Source organism: Psittacula echo (genome assembly GCF_963264785.1).
Source record: "Psittacula echo genome assembly, chromosome: 2".
Lineage (NCBI taxonomy): Eukaryota > Metazoa > Chordata > Aves > Psittaciformes > Psittacidae > Psittacula > Psittacula echo.
In genome coordinates this window covers 83,458,487-83,476,252 of record NC_137737.1, presented here as the reverse complement: position 1 = coordinate 83,476,252, position 17,766 = coordinate 83,458,487, and the positions used below count along the sequence as shown (strand labels likewise).

General features: G+C 35.6%; 1 protein-coding gene across 1 annotated transcript in view; it reads right to left on the bottom strand.

Moving 5' to 3' along the window:
• Nucleotides 1–17,766, bottom strand: part of DNAH5 (dynein axonemal heavy chain 5) — a gene marked incomplete at both ends in the record, with an annotated part of 118,037 nt that overhangs the window by 20,739 nt on the left and 79,532 nt on the right. The window contains 13 exons of the mRNA XM_080639444.1: nucleotides 386–568; nucleotides 976–1,131; nucleotides 2,429–2,745; nucleotides 3,987–4,122; nucleotides 4,713–4,850; nucleotides 5,724–5,903; nucleotides 7,075–7,278; nucleotides 10,623–10,799; nucleotides 11,061–11,175; nucleotides 12,598–12,829; nucleotides 13,438–13,705; nucleotides 14,477–14,630; nucleotides 17,307–17,437. Coding sequence (XP_080495570.1) covers nucleotides 386–568; nucleotides 976–1,131; nucleotides 2,429–2,745; nucleotides 3,987–4,122; nucleotides 4,713–4,850; nucleotides 5,724–5,903; nucleotides 7,075–7,278; nucleotides 10,623–10,799; nucleotides 11,061–11,175; nucleotides 12,598–12,829; nucleotides 13,438–13,705; nucleotides 14,477–14,630; nucleotides 17,307–17,437 — 2,391 coding nt within the window. The remainder of the gene's footprint in view (nucleotides 1–385; nucleotides 569–975; nucleotides 1,132–2,428; nucleotides 2,746–3,986; nucleotides 4,123–4,712; nucleotides 4,851–5,723; nucleotides 5,904–7,074; nucleotides 7,279–10,622; nucleotides 10,800–11,060; nucleotides 11,176–12,597; nucleotides 12,830–13,437; nucleotides 13,706–14,476; nucleotides 14,631–17,306; nucleotides 17,438–17,766) is intronic.

Sequence of the window (17,766 nt, the reverse complement as noted above, 5' to 3'; positions counted from 1 at the left end):
GCATTAAACTTATACAGATATACCAGCTACCCTTTGACATCTTTATGCTTAACTCACATCTTGCAAATTGTTTTAACATTGTGATGGAAAAGAAGAAATCAGTACCAGTATTCTTATCAGTAGTCAGTCAATTCTTTGAGGTGTATGCCACACAGACTTTACAAGTGGGCACACCAGACAACACAGGAACAGAAATTTAAACTTTGCAGAAACTTTAAATGATGTGCTGCAAACTCTTCTTATTGAATAATCACAATACAGAGATTCAGAAAGTCATCCTCTAATATGGAATTAGAGAGTAATAAATTGAAATTAAACTAAAACCTTCTACAGGTAAATATAAGATATATAGCCAGGAAAAAAAGGATAAAATCAGTTATTTTACCTGTTTCTCTGTGAGAATGACTCTGCCTAAGAGTTGATTTTCAAGACCTTTCATGGTCACAGTAAAGTCAATGATGGATGTTCGAGCACTAATTTCAGGAGAGTAACCTGGATTTGGCAGTTTTGTAGTGATGTAAAGTCTGAAGCCTTTCATAACATCTACTTCCTTATCCCCAACCTTCACCTTAAGAAAAGTATTAAAAAGAAGTCTTGACATATCAAGAACCAGTACACACTCTTTCAGGTACTGCATGTAGAAACACAGGATACAATTTCTGTTCAAATGTGCAAAAATCCAGTGCTAATTATGTGTCTGATGCAAAGTGGTTTTGAAAATAACTATGGATCACTTTAAATTACTCATCCACAGATAATTGTAGTCTTTAAAAATTAGCATAATCAAATGGATAAGGAACGCTGTAGATTAAATATATTTACTATATGATATCTTAAACCCTACTTTTTTTAGTATTAGCATTAATCACAATTAAATATTACTCTTTCAAAGTCATATACTTATTGGAGGGGTTTTGTTATAGGCAAGTAGGTTATGTCTGTTTCCACTTATTTGTTCATTTGTTCTATTTTTACCTTATTGGCTGAACCTGTTTTAATGAAGTTTCTTTCCAAAACATTATCAAGTGCTGGGTCTAGCTCTTCTCCAACATCTTCTATCAAAAGAGGTCTTCCCAAAGAAAGGCTGTCTTCTAAGTGATTTCTAAAATACTTGTGATTCAAAGAAGTGATCTAAAAATACAATTATGGACCTCTATATTATATTATGCCCAGTTACCAAGATTTTTATTTTCTATTTAAAATTTATTTAATTTTATTTATATTACTGATAAAAACAATGATCCTATGGTTAGACTAGGGTTGAGGCAAAGACTGTGAGCACAAGAAAAGATAGCATCAGCATGTCATACTCTAGGATCTCAATGAAGGCAAACTCATCTTTTTCAACTACAAAAGTTGAAGCAAAGCAGCACTAAGCACTTACAATTTTGATCTCCTATGGATGCAACTAGACTGAAAATTCACAGGAACCTTTTATCACCTTCAATTTTACCTTTGATAACATCTCCAAGTCAAACTGCATCAAGGTCAATTCCAAAATTAGGGTCCCCTTTTTTTTTCTCCCCCCCTTAAAAATTAGAAGCTTATATTTAACAAGCCATTCAATAGTCTTTGCTTTAAAAAGCAGTCCTCAGTACAATTTTGTTTGTCAACATATACACAAAGCACATTCAGCTTAGTTTGTTTATAACTTTACAGTTAAAGACTAATTATCATTTCTTGACATGACTACATAACTAGCTAGGCAACAATTAAAGGGTTCTGCACTGAGACAACAATCAACATGAATGAAAGTAATTTCCTAGTAATATTCTCAGCCACGCTATTATCACCCTTCAAACTCCTCTTTATCTTTTTCAGGGACATCTTTTGGAAAAGCTGGTTTATCGGTGCAATCATAAATGTAGCAAGTACAGACTTTCTCATATTTTCGTGTTTGCACTGAGTTGATGTATCTTGCCTCAGACTGATGTTGTTGAAGTACTGTCTTCCCTGTACATTTGCAAAACATTCAGCACCTGAAATCCATGCTAAGACAACACAAATTATCAATAATTCTGATTAAAAGATGATAAAAATATGTTGTGCATCTTCAGTTTCAAACATTTATATGAACTTGTGTTAATCACTTATTTGGGGGGTTGTAATGCTTATTATATTCTGTAAACATTCTTCAACTCTTACCTGACATTACCCATCCAGCCTATTTTCCAAAGGCTTATGTTTCATTAAAATAAATTCATTAAACAAATCAAGACATTGGAACTAATAAGCTTCAAACGTACATTTTCGTATCTAGCCAAATCTCAAATCTCTTAGATACCAAAATATATCTGAAATATCTTTTATAGCCAGCGTAGCCAATTTAAACAAAAGGCATTTGCTAAGAATTATTTGAATCACTGAATTATAATGTTTGTGAGTTAAGAGTTTCTAGGGATTATGAAAGCACCAGCACTTCTCTTACCTGAAGTTCATTTCTGCCTTCTTTATTTTTAATCCAAATTTTACCCTGTGCCTGTGGATCAATTAATAAAGGATAACGAGATGCTTTAGTGACAATGATTCCATTCTGTATGGATAAGTCATCATTTGGTAATCCTTGTAGGTTCCATTCACTGATAGTTGGCGCATCAGTCAACATTTCTATGAGGTTTAAGTTGCTACTAAAGGGGATTTTCCGGCTTTTCATTTCCTTCTGCCAGTCATTTAATAGCAGGCTGCGGAACTCCTGGTTAAAAGGACCAGAATAGGACAGAAAAGCTGTAGCCAAGAGTGCATCACCTTAAAGAGAAAAAGTGAACAAAAAAAAAAAGAAAAAAATAACATTACAACTTTTCCTATTCTATTAATGAATAAGCTGCTTCCTTCATTAGTTGTTGTATCGTTTGGCTTGCAATTGAAGAACACATTTTGACCCACAAGCCTGATTTCTTTCGCTAAGGCTCATTACATAAGAAGAGAATGCTACATTTCAGTAGATGCCATGTCTACTTCATGTTATTCTTTCTTTACAGTGCAACTGTAGTAACCAACAGATGGGCATCTGGCAGCCAGGCAAGGTCAACCCAACTAACACATAACACTATTCCAAACAACAGATCCTGAGCAAGCAGGACATTTTCAGAATAAACTTACTCATAAATTTCCAATTCCATCATTTCCTTACACAATCGCAAGAGCCAGCTTAAACCATATTTTGGGAGGAGAAAAAATCCTTTAATTAGGACTACTAATTAAGAACAAATAAATTACAATTATTACTGCCAGTAATAAGAAATTGTAATGGACATCATTATAGAGGTATTAAGTGTGACAAGTTTTAATCTGAAGCTGCCCCCCAAGTTTCATGACAAGTTTGGGGGTTTTTTACCTCTGAACTAAGAAAGCAGGATTCAAACTGAAGAAGATATTGTACTTTTACAGAGTACTAATATTTTTTAGACTTTTTCAAGTTATCTATAAAAAAACATAAGTATATGTGGAAGGTATCCTGTAGTTTTAGCAAGTTAATAATACACATATACATCTTATACCAGCAAATAAAATATAACCTATCTACTATAATGCAACCTATACAATAATGCATGCTTCTTACAGCATTTCAAGAGAAAAGTCAGAAAAGAAACTTCAGTCCACATTAAAAGATAAGATAAATTTCATTTACTTGATCTAACTAATAAATTATTACAAAGTACCTTAGTTTCCAAGTGCGTATTTACAAAATAAAAATTCACTTCTAGGAAACAAAAGTTTGATGAACATTAATAACTACATTTAAAAATATTGATTTCTACATAGAAATGTCACTGCCTGAATATCAGTCTCATTCATATGTATTCTCAGTTATAGACATTTTATTGGCACTTGCTAACATAACGCTCTCTTTGGACTGCTATCTGCAAACATCAGCAAACATAAAACATCAGTGACCCAGGTACGCACTGCATGTTATATATGTCAAGTTGAAGCCCATGCATACCATATACAATTCCTGTATTTTATTTTTTTTAATATGAACTTACCCACCAGCCTCTTAGTTTGCATGGCAAATTCTTTACTCTGCTCTGTCCACCTCTCTTTTTCACCTGCTAAACCACTTATCAGACTTGAGGCAGTTTGCATTTTATGACGACAACGCTCAGCATCTTCAAGCAAAGTCTAGGGAAAACCATACACCAACAAATACGGTTTACAGTTATGTATCTGATAGGCCAGAAAAATCATTACATCTAATTAAACCAGTAGTTAAACCACAGCCTAAAATTATATTCTCTCTTATATCACCATGCAGATAAGGAGGGAAAAATGGGATGGAAAGAATGCATCAGGACAGAATAGTAACACCTGTCATAAATGTGATTCAACTTGTTAATCTGTCTGCTCTTAACTTTTATGTTGGCATACACGTTAAAAGATATGCAAACTGCCTGGTACTTATTAAGTCTCAGAAATTCTGCCAGAATTTCAAACACATTATACACAGATAACATACATTAATGAAATTTGGTGTTACAGTAGTAGGCGCTACACAAATAATCTGAATAAAACATATTAAGGAGGTAGAAGGGACGGGGTGAAAGGATCAGAGATAAAAGAGAGAGATGAGGTCCAAAGAGTCAGTATCCAAATAATCTCTCTCTCTTATCCTCCATCCATCAACATCCTTTCCAAGAAATAATAGTAAAATTGAGAGAATGCACTCAGTTTTCCTTAAAGTGGCAACTTCTTTTCTGTAAAGAGCAGTTAACCTGTTTTTCTCTCATCGCTTTTTCATACTCTGCCTGTACAATATCTAATTCTTCTTGCTTGGCACCCAGTTCTTCTTGAGCTTTCTGCAGATCCAGCATAGCAGTGGTTAGCCGATTCTCCTGGATTGCTAGATTAGCCTACGAAACATACAAATATAACTGTATTCATACATACAACATCTCAAAACAGTTGATATAATGTATCTCAAAGAGTTTTACTGTATTACATTTCAAAATCAAACTGCTCAAAAGAGACTTTATCATGCATTTGAAACCTTTTATTTGAATTTTACAACAAACTGACTTTTTACGGCAGGTAGCTGCAATCAAGCAGTTGGTCTAACATCAATTAGAAAAAGTAATTAGAAAAGCCTCTGGGAATACCAGCCATTCTCTCTGTGACACAAAATGTTAGTCTGCAAGAGAGACTGGTGCCAGTAGAAGCCCGTTTGATTTCTCCAATCAATTTGCTTTGTCTAGTGAAAAATATTACCTCTAACTACAAATCTTGCTACCCTTTTAGTCATTCTTCTTTATTCTGTGTTAAAGTCGTGCTTGACCATGTTCTTCCTGACTTTCATTCTTGCCTTTTAACAACTATTAATGCTGGGGGGTTTTTAACAACACTGGTACACACACTATCTGTATAGTCAGTCTTCTTATGAAGTGAGATCCAGAACATTAAAAGAACCAGATGTCGAGCTTTCGTCTAATTAAGTTAAAGCAACTGAAATAGCGGATTAATCTAGATAACAGCTGCCCCAGTCAGAAGACTCCCAGAGGCATAAAACTGCACACTCTTTCATAATTTTGACAACTTACAAGAGGTAGCACATTTCAAATATATTTTACTGTAGACTTCTTATTGTCATGATAATAAATTCCTACAGAGACAAGCACCTTTTAGAATAAGGCAGCTGATGTTTCCAGTAGATTAAATCCTCAAATGCACATAGGTGGGGAGAAAGAGCAAAGGGAGGTTTTATGCCTCCCATTAATTAACAAACTTACCTTTAAAGGTAATACTTCTTTGTTGATTGAAAAAAACACAGCCATAGCTTTGGTCCATGAGCAAAGGCCAGCAACATTCCCACATACTCTCCTAGCTGTCTCAATGTTGTAGTCCACCATTTCAAAATAAGGGCTCAAAAGTTCTACCACTTCTTCATTAATTGTGTCCTTTGGAAATTGCTGAAAAAAGAAAAAAATCCAAAACATCACTGGTATCCCACTTGAAATTACATTTTACTTAAGATTGAGTAAGTAACTATCTTCAAAAAGAAAAAAAAAAAGCTTAGCTCTGGTTCATAAACATATATTCTACATGACAGTCCTTTCAAAGGGCAAACCAGCTGTCTTCTACTTAAATTACCTTATCTCATTATTGGAATGTTTCAATTTTAAGAACTTATTTTGATTCTCTCCTTAGAAAAGCATTTTTTCCATTTTCACTCCTGAAAGCTCTTCATTTTCTCACTCAAGTTCATTTTGATGGTCAAATATTCATTATAAGTTTGCTCTTTAAAGATTTATTTACAAGGTATAATGAAAGGCCATCACTGACAAGTTCAAAAAAAAATAGTTCCCTGAAGCACAAATAGATTTTTTTATGCACAAGCAATGAAATGCTAAAGCCCTTAAGTAAATTAAAAATCCTTAAGAGTGTATGCAATGTGAATGTTACAATAAGTGGCATCTATGGCACTACCAATCATACAAAGTTGCCCAAGCCTGCCATCTGTAATTTCCTGCTGGACAAGAGACAGATTAAACAAACTCAGAAATCAGAGGTAATAACATCCAGTGGGGCAGGACAAGGTAGGATTTATTCTGAGTAAATTAATCATAATATTATTAGTTTAAAATTTGAGCAGGTATTTATTCACCAGTTACTCTTCCTGTTTCTTTAGATGCATGCTATGGAGCTGGAATTCCCAAATTTAAAAAAAATCTGATTTCATATATCCTGATAATCAACCACACGTTTGCAAGCCACTGCACAAGTTGCAATGCTGAAACTTAATGGAAAGTTAAGTACCAGAAAAAAAGATGTTTTCTATCAGCTTTAATGAAACAGATAAGTAATGGCTATTCAAACCAAATGCTTAAAGCTTTGAATCATTTGTCACTGAAAGTAATTTCATTGCCTTACTTAGGAGAAACTATAATTGATTTATGACCTGACTTTGCCAGAAGGATTCAAGTTTATTTCATTATGACATACTTATTTCTAAGCCCTTAACATTTCAGATCTATTGTATGTCTGACTTCGCTTGCATATTTATTCTCCTGTGAACACCAGTAAAAACACTGTCACCTATCTCCTAGTATTAAGAAAATATCAAAAAGGTTGCACAAGCACCTGTAGGTTCTGTAAGAAGTTCCCTGCTGTCATCAGTTTCAGAGATTCTTGCCATGATGGGATGGCACAACATTTTTCCTGACTAATTTTCACATTGTTCACTTTCCGCTGGAAGAGCAGTAACACACAGTCCATGATACGCATAATGAGGTGAGGAGGTCGACCCAGCGTGCGGACAGTAGCAATATCTGAAGGTTTTATTGTCTGTTAATTTAAAACAAAGAATAGCAATAATTGCTTTACCCTTTAATAAGACATAGACACAATCTCACCAATTGTATTAATCCATCGGAAAAGAAAAAAAAAAAAAAATTCATAGTGTTTTTATTGAAACAATGGCAGTTGTTGAGGGGCAGGCCTGGTCCTATAAGTTGGATTAGAAGCTTTGTTTCTTCACAGGCAGTTTAATCAGCCTGAGTAAAGAGTTGTAGTCAATGGCTCAACGTCCGGCTGGAGACCAGTAACGAGTGGTGTCCCTCAGGGATTGGTGTTGGGACCGGTCTTGTTCAACATCTTTGTTGGTGACATGGACAGTGGGATTGAGTGCACCCTCAGCAAGTTTGCCAATGACACCAAGCTGTGTGATTCAGTTGATATGCTGGAGGGAAGGGATGCCATCCAGAGGGACCTCGACACGCTTGTGAGGTGGGCTGATGCCAACCTTAAGAAGTTTAACCATGCCAAGTGCAAGGTCCTACACCTGGGTCGGAGCAATCCCCGGCACAGCTACAGGTTGGGCAGAGAAGAGATTCAGAGCAGTCCTGTGGAGAAGGACTTGGGGGTGCTGGTCAATGGAAAAATGAACATGAGCCAGCTTCAGTGTGTGCTCGCAGCCCAGAAAGCCGACTGTATCCTGGGCTGCATCAAAAGGAGCGTGACCAGCAGGTCAAAGGAGGTGATCCTATCCCTCTACTCTGCTCTCCTGAGACCTCCCTTGGAGTATTGTGTGCAGTTCTGGTGTCCTCAACATAAAAAGGACATGGAACTGTTGGAACAAGTCCAGAGGAGGGCCACGAGGATGATCAGGGGACTGGAGCACCTCCTGTATGAAGATAGGCTGGGAAAGTTGGGGCTGTTCAGCCTGGAGAAGAGAAGGGTGTGTGGAGACCTCATAGCAGCCTTCCAGTATCTGAAGGGGGCTTATAAGGATGCTGGAGAGGGAGTCTTCACTAGGGACTGTAGTGACAGGACAAGGGGTAACGGGTTCAAATTTAAGTAGGGGAAGTTTAGATTGGATCTAAGGAAGAAATTCTTTACTGTGAGGGTGGTGAGGCACTGGAATGGGTTGCCCAGGGAGGTTGTGAATGCTCCATCCTTGGTGGTGTTCAAGGCCAGGTTGGATGAGGCCTTGGGTGTCATGGTTTAGTGTGGGGTGTCCCTGCCCATGGCAGGGGGTTTGGAACTAGATGATCTGAAGGTCCTTTCCAACCCTGACTATTCTATGATTCTATGATTCTGAGTACAATAGTGACAAACAGTAAGAAATAGGCTGTGCAGATGTTATGACACCATGCTTCTAGTCTAGCACATGCTTCCCTGAGAATTCATAAAGGAAGATTATTATTATTTGGATTTATACTTCAAGAAAGCGACTGCAAATTATTGCAGATCATCTTCATCACATTCCTTCTGCCTGCCTTTTGTTTCCCTTCAGTATTTTGCTGCTTGCTGGGTTCAATGTAGACCTGATAATTCAGCAGATCTGTGTGGAAACTTTAACCAGTGTTTCTTTGTGACCTTTTGGAAGTTGAGGTGCATTTAATGTGCTATTTTTAATGCAGGGTAAAGTGCGACTAGTTTTATTGAACTTTAACAATTCTTACTCACACTTTAAAAAAGTAATCTCATTATATGTTTAAAAATGCTTGTAAGCTGTTCTATATCTACCTCTCACATAGTGTCACATTTAGTAGTCCTAAAATATGTAAAAATTGAGTGAAATAACCAACCACAGGTTTTCTTAGTCTGGGGAGTGACCTTTATATTTATGAAATATTTTAATAGTATTTGTCTACACTGCGAGCAGAATTCCATTACAGGAATCCCTAGCTGGCAATTTGTTAATCTGTAATTATCACAATTTCATTTTTTGAAAGATGCAGTCCTTCACAGTCTCATAGAGATAATTTTCTCACTTAAAGCAATTTCTGAATGAATGAATGCATGTTGAGAATACAGATATGTATGCTGATAGGCTTGCTTTTATGATAATTTTCCCCTTTAGGCACAGACAAAGCAATTTATTATAGCAAATGCATGAATTTCAATACTAAGCCAAATAATTTGAGTGTAGCTTTTTGTTAAAATCAGATTTTCTTTTCTTAGAATCCTGAATTCCAAGAAGAGCAGTACAGTTTTGGTTTCATAAATTTAGCCAAAACCAGAAAGCCAGCAGTAGTAAGATGCAGGACAGTACACTGTACTTTTTTAATACTTGAGACATTGTCCGGTTAGCATTGCTTGTCCATGCACTTGCCAGAATGCTTGTCCACCTTTGGGTTTTTTGTTGGAGAGGTGAGGAGGGAGGGGGTATGTTTCTCCTGTAGCTAAGTATCAGGAATTTATGATCCAGACCTGCTCTCTTATGCCACTTTTATCAGCTGTCATATCATCAGCCTTCATTTAGACATTTCCCCTCTGCCCTTCAAGAATCATGGCAGGCAGAGTTGTTAAGCACCTCTCCCTCAAAGTGAAGTAATACATTCAGATGATCCATGAGAACTTACTTATACTAGATTTTGAAGACTTTGAGTTGAAGGAATGTCACAATAGTCTTTAGCTATTACAATGGTTGGCAGTCCCTCTAGTGAAAAGGAAAACCTTGCAATAAATCTACATATCCACCTTTGAGGTTCTTCTGTCCTTCAATCTTCTGTGGAGATGCCAGCTTCCTGTTAACTGCTTAGTCAGTTGAGCAGACAACAAAAAAATACTATGCAAGATCAAAAAAAAATCTTTTTTCATCACTAATGATGCATCATGTAAAGATATGGGTAGAGCATTATCACTCTCTTAAAAAGCTTTACAAAAAGAATATGTCGAAAAAACACGAAGTCCCATGATGAACACTAGAAATCTGAGTAATGCCATAATGCATAAGAAAAAAGAAATTTTTTTAAGATGGTGGAGAAGAGTGGATCAGAATACTTATTCAAAATGCAATTCAGTGATGAAAACTTAAAACAGGAAGCTTAGATTTGGATGGAATAACAACTGTTTATATATGGAAGGCACTTCCCTCATTGAACACAAGTTGTTTTATAACGCTATCATCAGTTACTGGTCTAACGACCTGCAGCACATCATATATCAACTATAGTTTCAAATGAAAGTTAAAACTTGCCCTTTTCTGAAAAAAAAGTCTATTTTGGGCTTGGTAGTCAGGTGGAAAATTGAAAAACAAAACTGAATCTGAAAAGCCTCAAAGCATGTATTTTTATTTGCTTATATTTTCTGTCAACTGATGAGTTATGCAACCTTATATTTGTTTTCAAAGAAATCCATCTTCTTAGCAGTAAAATAACGTTATACATGGTCCAAGAACTAACCTGTAAGGCTGCTTCTGCTTCTTCCAAAGCAGGCTTAGCAGCTTCCAACTTCTCTTCAGCAATGGCTTTGTCAACTGAGATACTGTCTACAATAGCTTGAGCTTTGTCTTTCACTTTCTGAACTTCACCCTTTACCTTCTCAGCAGCTTGTGCTTTCACAGTAACTTCTTTCAATACCTAGAACATGAGAAAACCCACATGCCAAATATTAAAGAAAACACCTAGTTGGAAGGATGCATTCATTTCTGTTGTAAAATTTTATCTGTTGAACTCCAGAACCAGAAAACTCAAATAAGATTTCTTTTGTCCCTGTTTTAAATTTCCAAGATATCATTTTTCCAACACTTCTTTTACTTGCTTAGCCTTTTCAAAATAGAATAAATAAAAAGAAGGGGAAAAAAAAATCAAACAGCAATACACTTTGAAGACTTCACATACCATGTCAGCTTTTACATTGGCAATTTGAAGTTCCTTTTCTTTTACCTCCAGCTCTCTGCTTAGAGCAGCCATTGACTCAGAGGCCTCTTTCAATTTTTCCAATCCAGTATTCACCCTGGAGTTGAAAAGTAAAATAAGAAGCATGTAATTTCCTAAGTAATTTGACCTCCACTTTTCAAATTATACCATTAATAGAATAAATCAAATCAAGCAAAGACCACTAGCAAAAGATGTTTTACACCAAAAATAAAACTTGGACAGTAACATTCACACAAGTGTCTGCTGTCTTCAGAATCAGAAAATGAAAAATAAAGATTAATATGAAGAGCATCTGTGGCTTGAAATTTTACCCACTTTAGCTCAAATAGTATGCCTTTATCATTGCATAAAAATCCCATATGTTGGTTCCATATATGTCATCATCCCTGTTGAGCTCCAAACTGATATTCAAAAGACTGAATTCGATACAGCAGAAAGCATTTTCTGCATACTGGAATGCTGAGAAATATCTAAGAATCACTATTTTATGTTTGAAAGTTATAATGAAAAGGCTAATAGAATCAAAATACTGAAATTGAGAGCAACCAAGAACAACAGAAAAAATAGCATGAGAAAACAGATAACACTTTTCTCATTCAGCCTTGAAATGCCCCTTCAGGAGTCCTTTTTGTCTATTATAAAGTAAGTCTTAGGACTTTTCAGGCAAGTTTAAGTGGGTTATACAGAGGCTGATATTGCAAAGCCTAAGCAGCACTTGGACAACTAAGCAAATACAGGAGAACAGACAAAGTAACACCTGCTAAAGCAATTCAGACTAAGCAACTAAGGTTGAGTGAAACAAGCTGACACACATGAACTAAACTAGTACATTTGAGGCATCAGAAGGCAGAAAACAAGACATTCAAAACTGAGAAGACAGTTTTTCTTAACAGAATGATACACTAAATGTTAGGTTTACATTCTATTTTAGAATTTCTGACATGAAGATAAATCTGCAAATAGACTTCATTAGTTTAATAAAGCATCTGAAAAGAAGAAAGGATATATCAAAACCGCTTTAACGATCTACAACTAAAAAGCTCAGCAGCCTAAATTGGGCTCTATGATCACAAAACCAAAAATGCCAAGGGTGTTACTTAAACATCCATATCAGGAAGATAAAACTCCTGATACAAAAAAAAAGTTACTCTCTGGTACAGTAAAAGCTACTATGAATATATTATGAAATTATATGTAGATGTTTTCTTTTACTCATGAAAAATACATGGAAATAATTTATATTCACCTTTTTTCTCCACCACCTTTCTTTTTCATAAATCACTCTTTTTCCTATCCAAAAATACAGACTTTAACTTATATACCAAGCGCAACTATAATGTTTGATCAAGTCACACCTTTACATCGTTTTAGGAAATAAAAAAAGAAAAATCCTTTTGCTGTGCAAAGAGACAAACCATGCATTGAAATGAAGTATATCAGAATTTACCTACCTGGGGAAGAAAACTACCAAAAAACAGTAGTAAACTGAGCAGTTTACCTGTTTGCTAATGTATGCACTTCAGCATGCTTTTCTTTGTATGTGGCTTTATATCCCTGAATAAAGGACAGGTAGGATTTAGGAGTCACATGTGTAGAACGTCTGTATCTTTGAAAGTAATCAGAACACTTGTCTGCCACTCCATCCTGGAATGAGCCCATACACTGCACAATTTCCCTCTTTGTATCAGCAGTGCAGTCCATAGCAAATGAGGACAAGAAATGCTCAGATACTTAAGAAAGAAAAATAAAAATGTAAGTAAATACTCAGGAAAACCTCTTAGCTTATAAACAAGGTAATACAAAACATCGCAGCATGTATTATATCAGCTTTCACCAAGCTTCTGAAACCCCAATCATCTTTATTCCCCCATCGTCAGATTCCTAACATTATTCCATGTTCTCAGTAAAAGTATAGACAAGGATCTGATATTCTTTCACCTCCAAGGTGTGCAACTACTTTCTGTCAACCCATTTAACTGCTAGCTACCAGAGATTGGGTGATCACAGCCTTCTTCTGTATGCCTGATCACAGGCACAGGCACTAATAAATTTTTTCTTTAGTAGTAATTTGCCACCTTTACTAATGCCTTTAAGCCATCTTCCAGGGCATTTTTCCTTCAAACTGTGTTTGATGCCTTTCTTCTGTTAGAAATATTAAAGCCTTTCTCCTGTTAGAAATATTTCAACATCCTAATACAGCAAGATCTAAAGAAAAAAAGAATCTATAGCAAATTTTAGAACCAAATAAATTTCTTCTGCCTGTGTGCTGGCAATTTAAGCAAGTTCATGACCACGGATCAGAGAATTAAATATATGCAAAAACAAAAACTACACATACCTTCCACTAGAGCATCCTTCGGCCATTGACTGAACCAATCTATAGTGCATCCAGAAATAAGAGCAGGGAACTTCAGAGCCCTATTACGGAATTTTTCACCTACTGGTGAAAAGCAAAGAACCACATGAAGGTTCTGACGAACTCTGGTCATGAAGTAGTCATAAAGAACGTCACTGGTTGGAGGTTTACGTGAATGTTCCTTTCTGAAGACAGGTCTGAGGTCACTAACGATCTCATCTATTTCATCATGTGCAAATAAGTTTGAAACCTTTGAGAAAAAGGAAGATTTTTTTCACGCTTTATGAGATGATCCAAAATAAAGTATATAGCATAAGGTTCATTTAATACATAGCATTTCAGACACTGAAGCTATTAGGGCCCTCCCCACGCCCTTAATCAAGAACTTTGACTGAAGTGATTCCATCAAAAAATACTGAAATCTAACTTGCTGTAAATGTAAAACCCACTATCCTGAGTGAAAAAAACCCAAACAAGCAAACAAAACAACCCCAAAACAAAACAAAACTAAACTAAGAATCCATATACAACAGTTTTGCTTTCTTCTCCTCTCATAACTAGCAGAAATTACTCTGAAATACACCGCTGACATAATAAATAAATAAACAAATAGAAATTATTAAAGCCATCCCATTTATTCTGGACATAAATTTACCATACAAAAGTTGATTGTATACTAATGAAATATTTAACTTAACAGACAATTTTATCTTTTTTTTTTAAGCTATTCTCATGTCACTAATGGCTTGTCAACACATTTAAAAGGGCCTGACTGTGACAATATCTCTGTATAGAATGATGATGCTCATTCTGAATTTTACAATAGCTTTGTTTCACTCTAACCTAATATAATTGACCAAGTCCTCTTTTTATAATATTGCAATGATGAAAAGCACTTGTGTTTTAATTTGTGAAAGTCTGTCCCTTGAGATATAAAAGAATATTCAAATAAATTTGGTTATTTTACTTCAGAACTATAAAATTTTAAAAGCAGAAAAGTTACCACGAGAAGGCCTCTTACCTCTCCTGATGATAAAACATTGTTCAGGTATTCCAAGAAAGATTCATCTTTGATCTCATTGTCTGTAAAAAGAAAACAGATGCCTTTGCCTTGCAGTCCCGTTGTTCTGTACAAGAGTTTCAGATCTTCCATCAAGTTTAAAGTGTTGTACGATCTACAAAAAAAGACAGTTGTACTAACATTCATTTATTTTAAAAACGGCTTCCAGTTAAAAGAAAAAGAACAGGCAAATTTAAGTAAAAAACAGACTCTTGGAATGTAGGGTAAAACCGTGCAAAAGTCTGGGAATTTTAATTTAGCCACCAAAAAAGCCAAAACTAACAACAAAAACCCCTCCTCAAATCTGAAATTTTATCATGCTATTTATTTCTCCTTTGCTTGAAAAAGTGAAAACACAGGCATTGTCTCACAGGATTCTGTCAAGTGCTGGATGCAATAAGATACTTTAGATTTTATTGAATGATTAAAAAACTCAAACTAGTTTGCCCTTTGGTGAAAGTCATCAGTTTAACAACAAGGAAAGACAGCAGCAACAAAGATAAAAGAGAGATTAAAAAAAAAAAAAATTAAAAATATTAGACAAGGTGTGGTGGGTTGACTTTGGTGTCTGCGTAGCTGTTTCTCTCATGTATTCTCACTCTCCTCTTCTAGCTGTTGTTACTCAGTAGGTTTGTTTTCTCTTTCTTAACTTTGTTACCCCAGAGGCACTACCACCATCACTGACAGGCGCAACCTTGGCCAACAGTTCATCCATCTTGGAGCCAACTGGCATTGGCTCTAGTGGACACAGGGAAGGCTTCTGGCAGCTTCTCGCAGAATCCACCCTTGTAGCTGGGCTGCTACCAAAACCTTGCCACACAAACCCAATACACATTGTTATACTGGAATGATCTCTCTGGCCGCATAAAGGATTGCAATAAAAGCTGAGGTTTCTAGGATGCCCACTGGGAATTAAAACAGAGAAGTGGTTGCATGCAACTTCATTAAGAGTTTCTTGTGTAACCACAATGATCTCATGGATGACCTCAAATATCAAAACCTGCATTGCAGCTGCTCATTACTAGAGAGGAGCTCAGGAAATAAATACAACTGATTTACAATATTTATCTTGATGATTAAGAAGATAATTTTTGTGCATTTCCACAAAGATGCCACAATCACCAAGATAAGGTTCCATACATGTATTTGTAAATAAGACACTTCAAATTCAAAGACACCATTAATATTAGAAATAGACACAGAAAAGACACAAATATTCTATGTGCTTTTGTTTCAGCTGCAGGGCAAAATAATGATTGGAAGAGTTATTAATTTAATTACTCAAAATTAGACAAAAGTACTAACCCGAAAAACATACTTCAAGTTAAAGTTGAGTAAGCACTATGACTATCATCTACCTTGGTGAACTAAATGAAACCATTTAAAATCTTACAACTATTATCTTCTATCAACTCTATCAACTATTATCAACTCACCAATTAACAGAGGGAAAATAAAATGTCTATCCAAAAAGGATTCAAAATTTTTCCCAGAGGCATTTTGGCACAAGTTATTAAATGTGTTTCAGATAAATAAGGTTAGAAAAGTACAGAGTAAACTCCTATCAATCAGATGGGATTCTGATTACACTTCTACACTTGCTTGTTGAGCCTGGAGAACTACACCTTGAGAACTTCAAGTGGTTTGCAAGGCAGGATTATGTTTTGTCAGTATCTTTGATGAGTCTTCCCTAAAATCATGTTTACTCAAATCTTTACTCAGTCTGTTCTTTATGATAGCTTCTTGAATTCATCTGACGCACACATGAGGTTTACAAGCTTTCAGGTGCAAGGATTCCCCAGTTCTTTTGTGGACTTTCTTTTTTTTCATGGGCTTTATATAGATCCTCTGGCAACTTAAAGTAGAAAGCTACACACCACTTCAGTATTTCACCCTCTAGAGGTTTCATAAGTCTTTGTGAATGATATACAACAATTTATTACTGCTTCTTTTGTGAACTGTACTGTAATCTCTCCTGAAGTCATTCTTATTTCTCAACAAGATCCTCACCAGAAGGCATTCCTACATGTGAATCTACAATTTCTGCTGCAGCCAACACTACTGCAAAAGAATTAAAAAAATTTAGCTTCTCTACAATGACACCATATTTGAGCGCCGAAAATATTTTCTGCACATTTACTTGTCCTACAGGCACTTTGGGAGGCACCCATTCTAAAATATTCAGAGGAGTTACAATTTATTTTTTCATAATACAATTTATTTTTTCATATCTTTCATAAGTTATTCTGCAAGAAACCACATTTGGTTGAACAGTATTAAATAAAGCAAGATACACTTGGAAAAGACTGCCAAAATACTGACATATACATGAGAGCTACCAAATTAATGGGCAGGGATGAGGATTTCACCTCCTCACACAGGCGTTATTTCAAATATTACAAGATAAACTCATAAAGGCATTATGGATAGATGCTGCCTACAACTACTTTCAGTACAGTTTAGTGTACTGTGTAAAAAGACATAAAGGTAACTTGACACTGTGAATAGTCCTTCCCATTCTGTGAAACACACAAGACAGTTTATTATTCCAAAGATAGTAATAGCTCAGACTTAATGTAGAAAATACAGAATTGGAGAATGGTTCTATAATTTTAAATCAAGCAAAGTTAATAAGTCTGTAAGGATTTTCACATCTTTCCACTCTAGGCAACACTGCTCAGCCTGTGTTAGCTTGTTCTTTCTCACACTGCAGAGACTGGAAGCCTGTTTCATGTTTAGGAAGAATTTAAACACAAAGTACTTATCTACTTACATTTTTATTAATGCTCACCTTGTTAACATTATCTGGAATGTATCATAGCCAGCTATGAAAGATGCCAATCTTGTCAAGCTCTGTTTTCCTGATCCACCAACTCCAACTAAAAGAGCATTTCCACGAGGAGTGCGAATCACCCGAGAAATCTGTGTAAGATCAGTCGTTTATTGCTACAATGTGTAAAACTTACACACCTAAAAATCCTATGCTACTTCAGTAATGTATTTATATTAGAAATGTAGAACAAATTAAATTTTCAAGGTTTCATTATCGGAATCTATATTATTATTAATATATTCTCTGGATATTTCCACTTGGCAATATTTTCTTTAAACCATTCAATAGTATAACAACCACTTGATACGATCCCTATGAGCTTTCGATTAATAGCGGAATTACATCTCACACTTCTACAAAGCACAAGTAAATCTCAACTGTGTTATGTTAGTGATGTGCTGACATAGCATGACACATT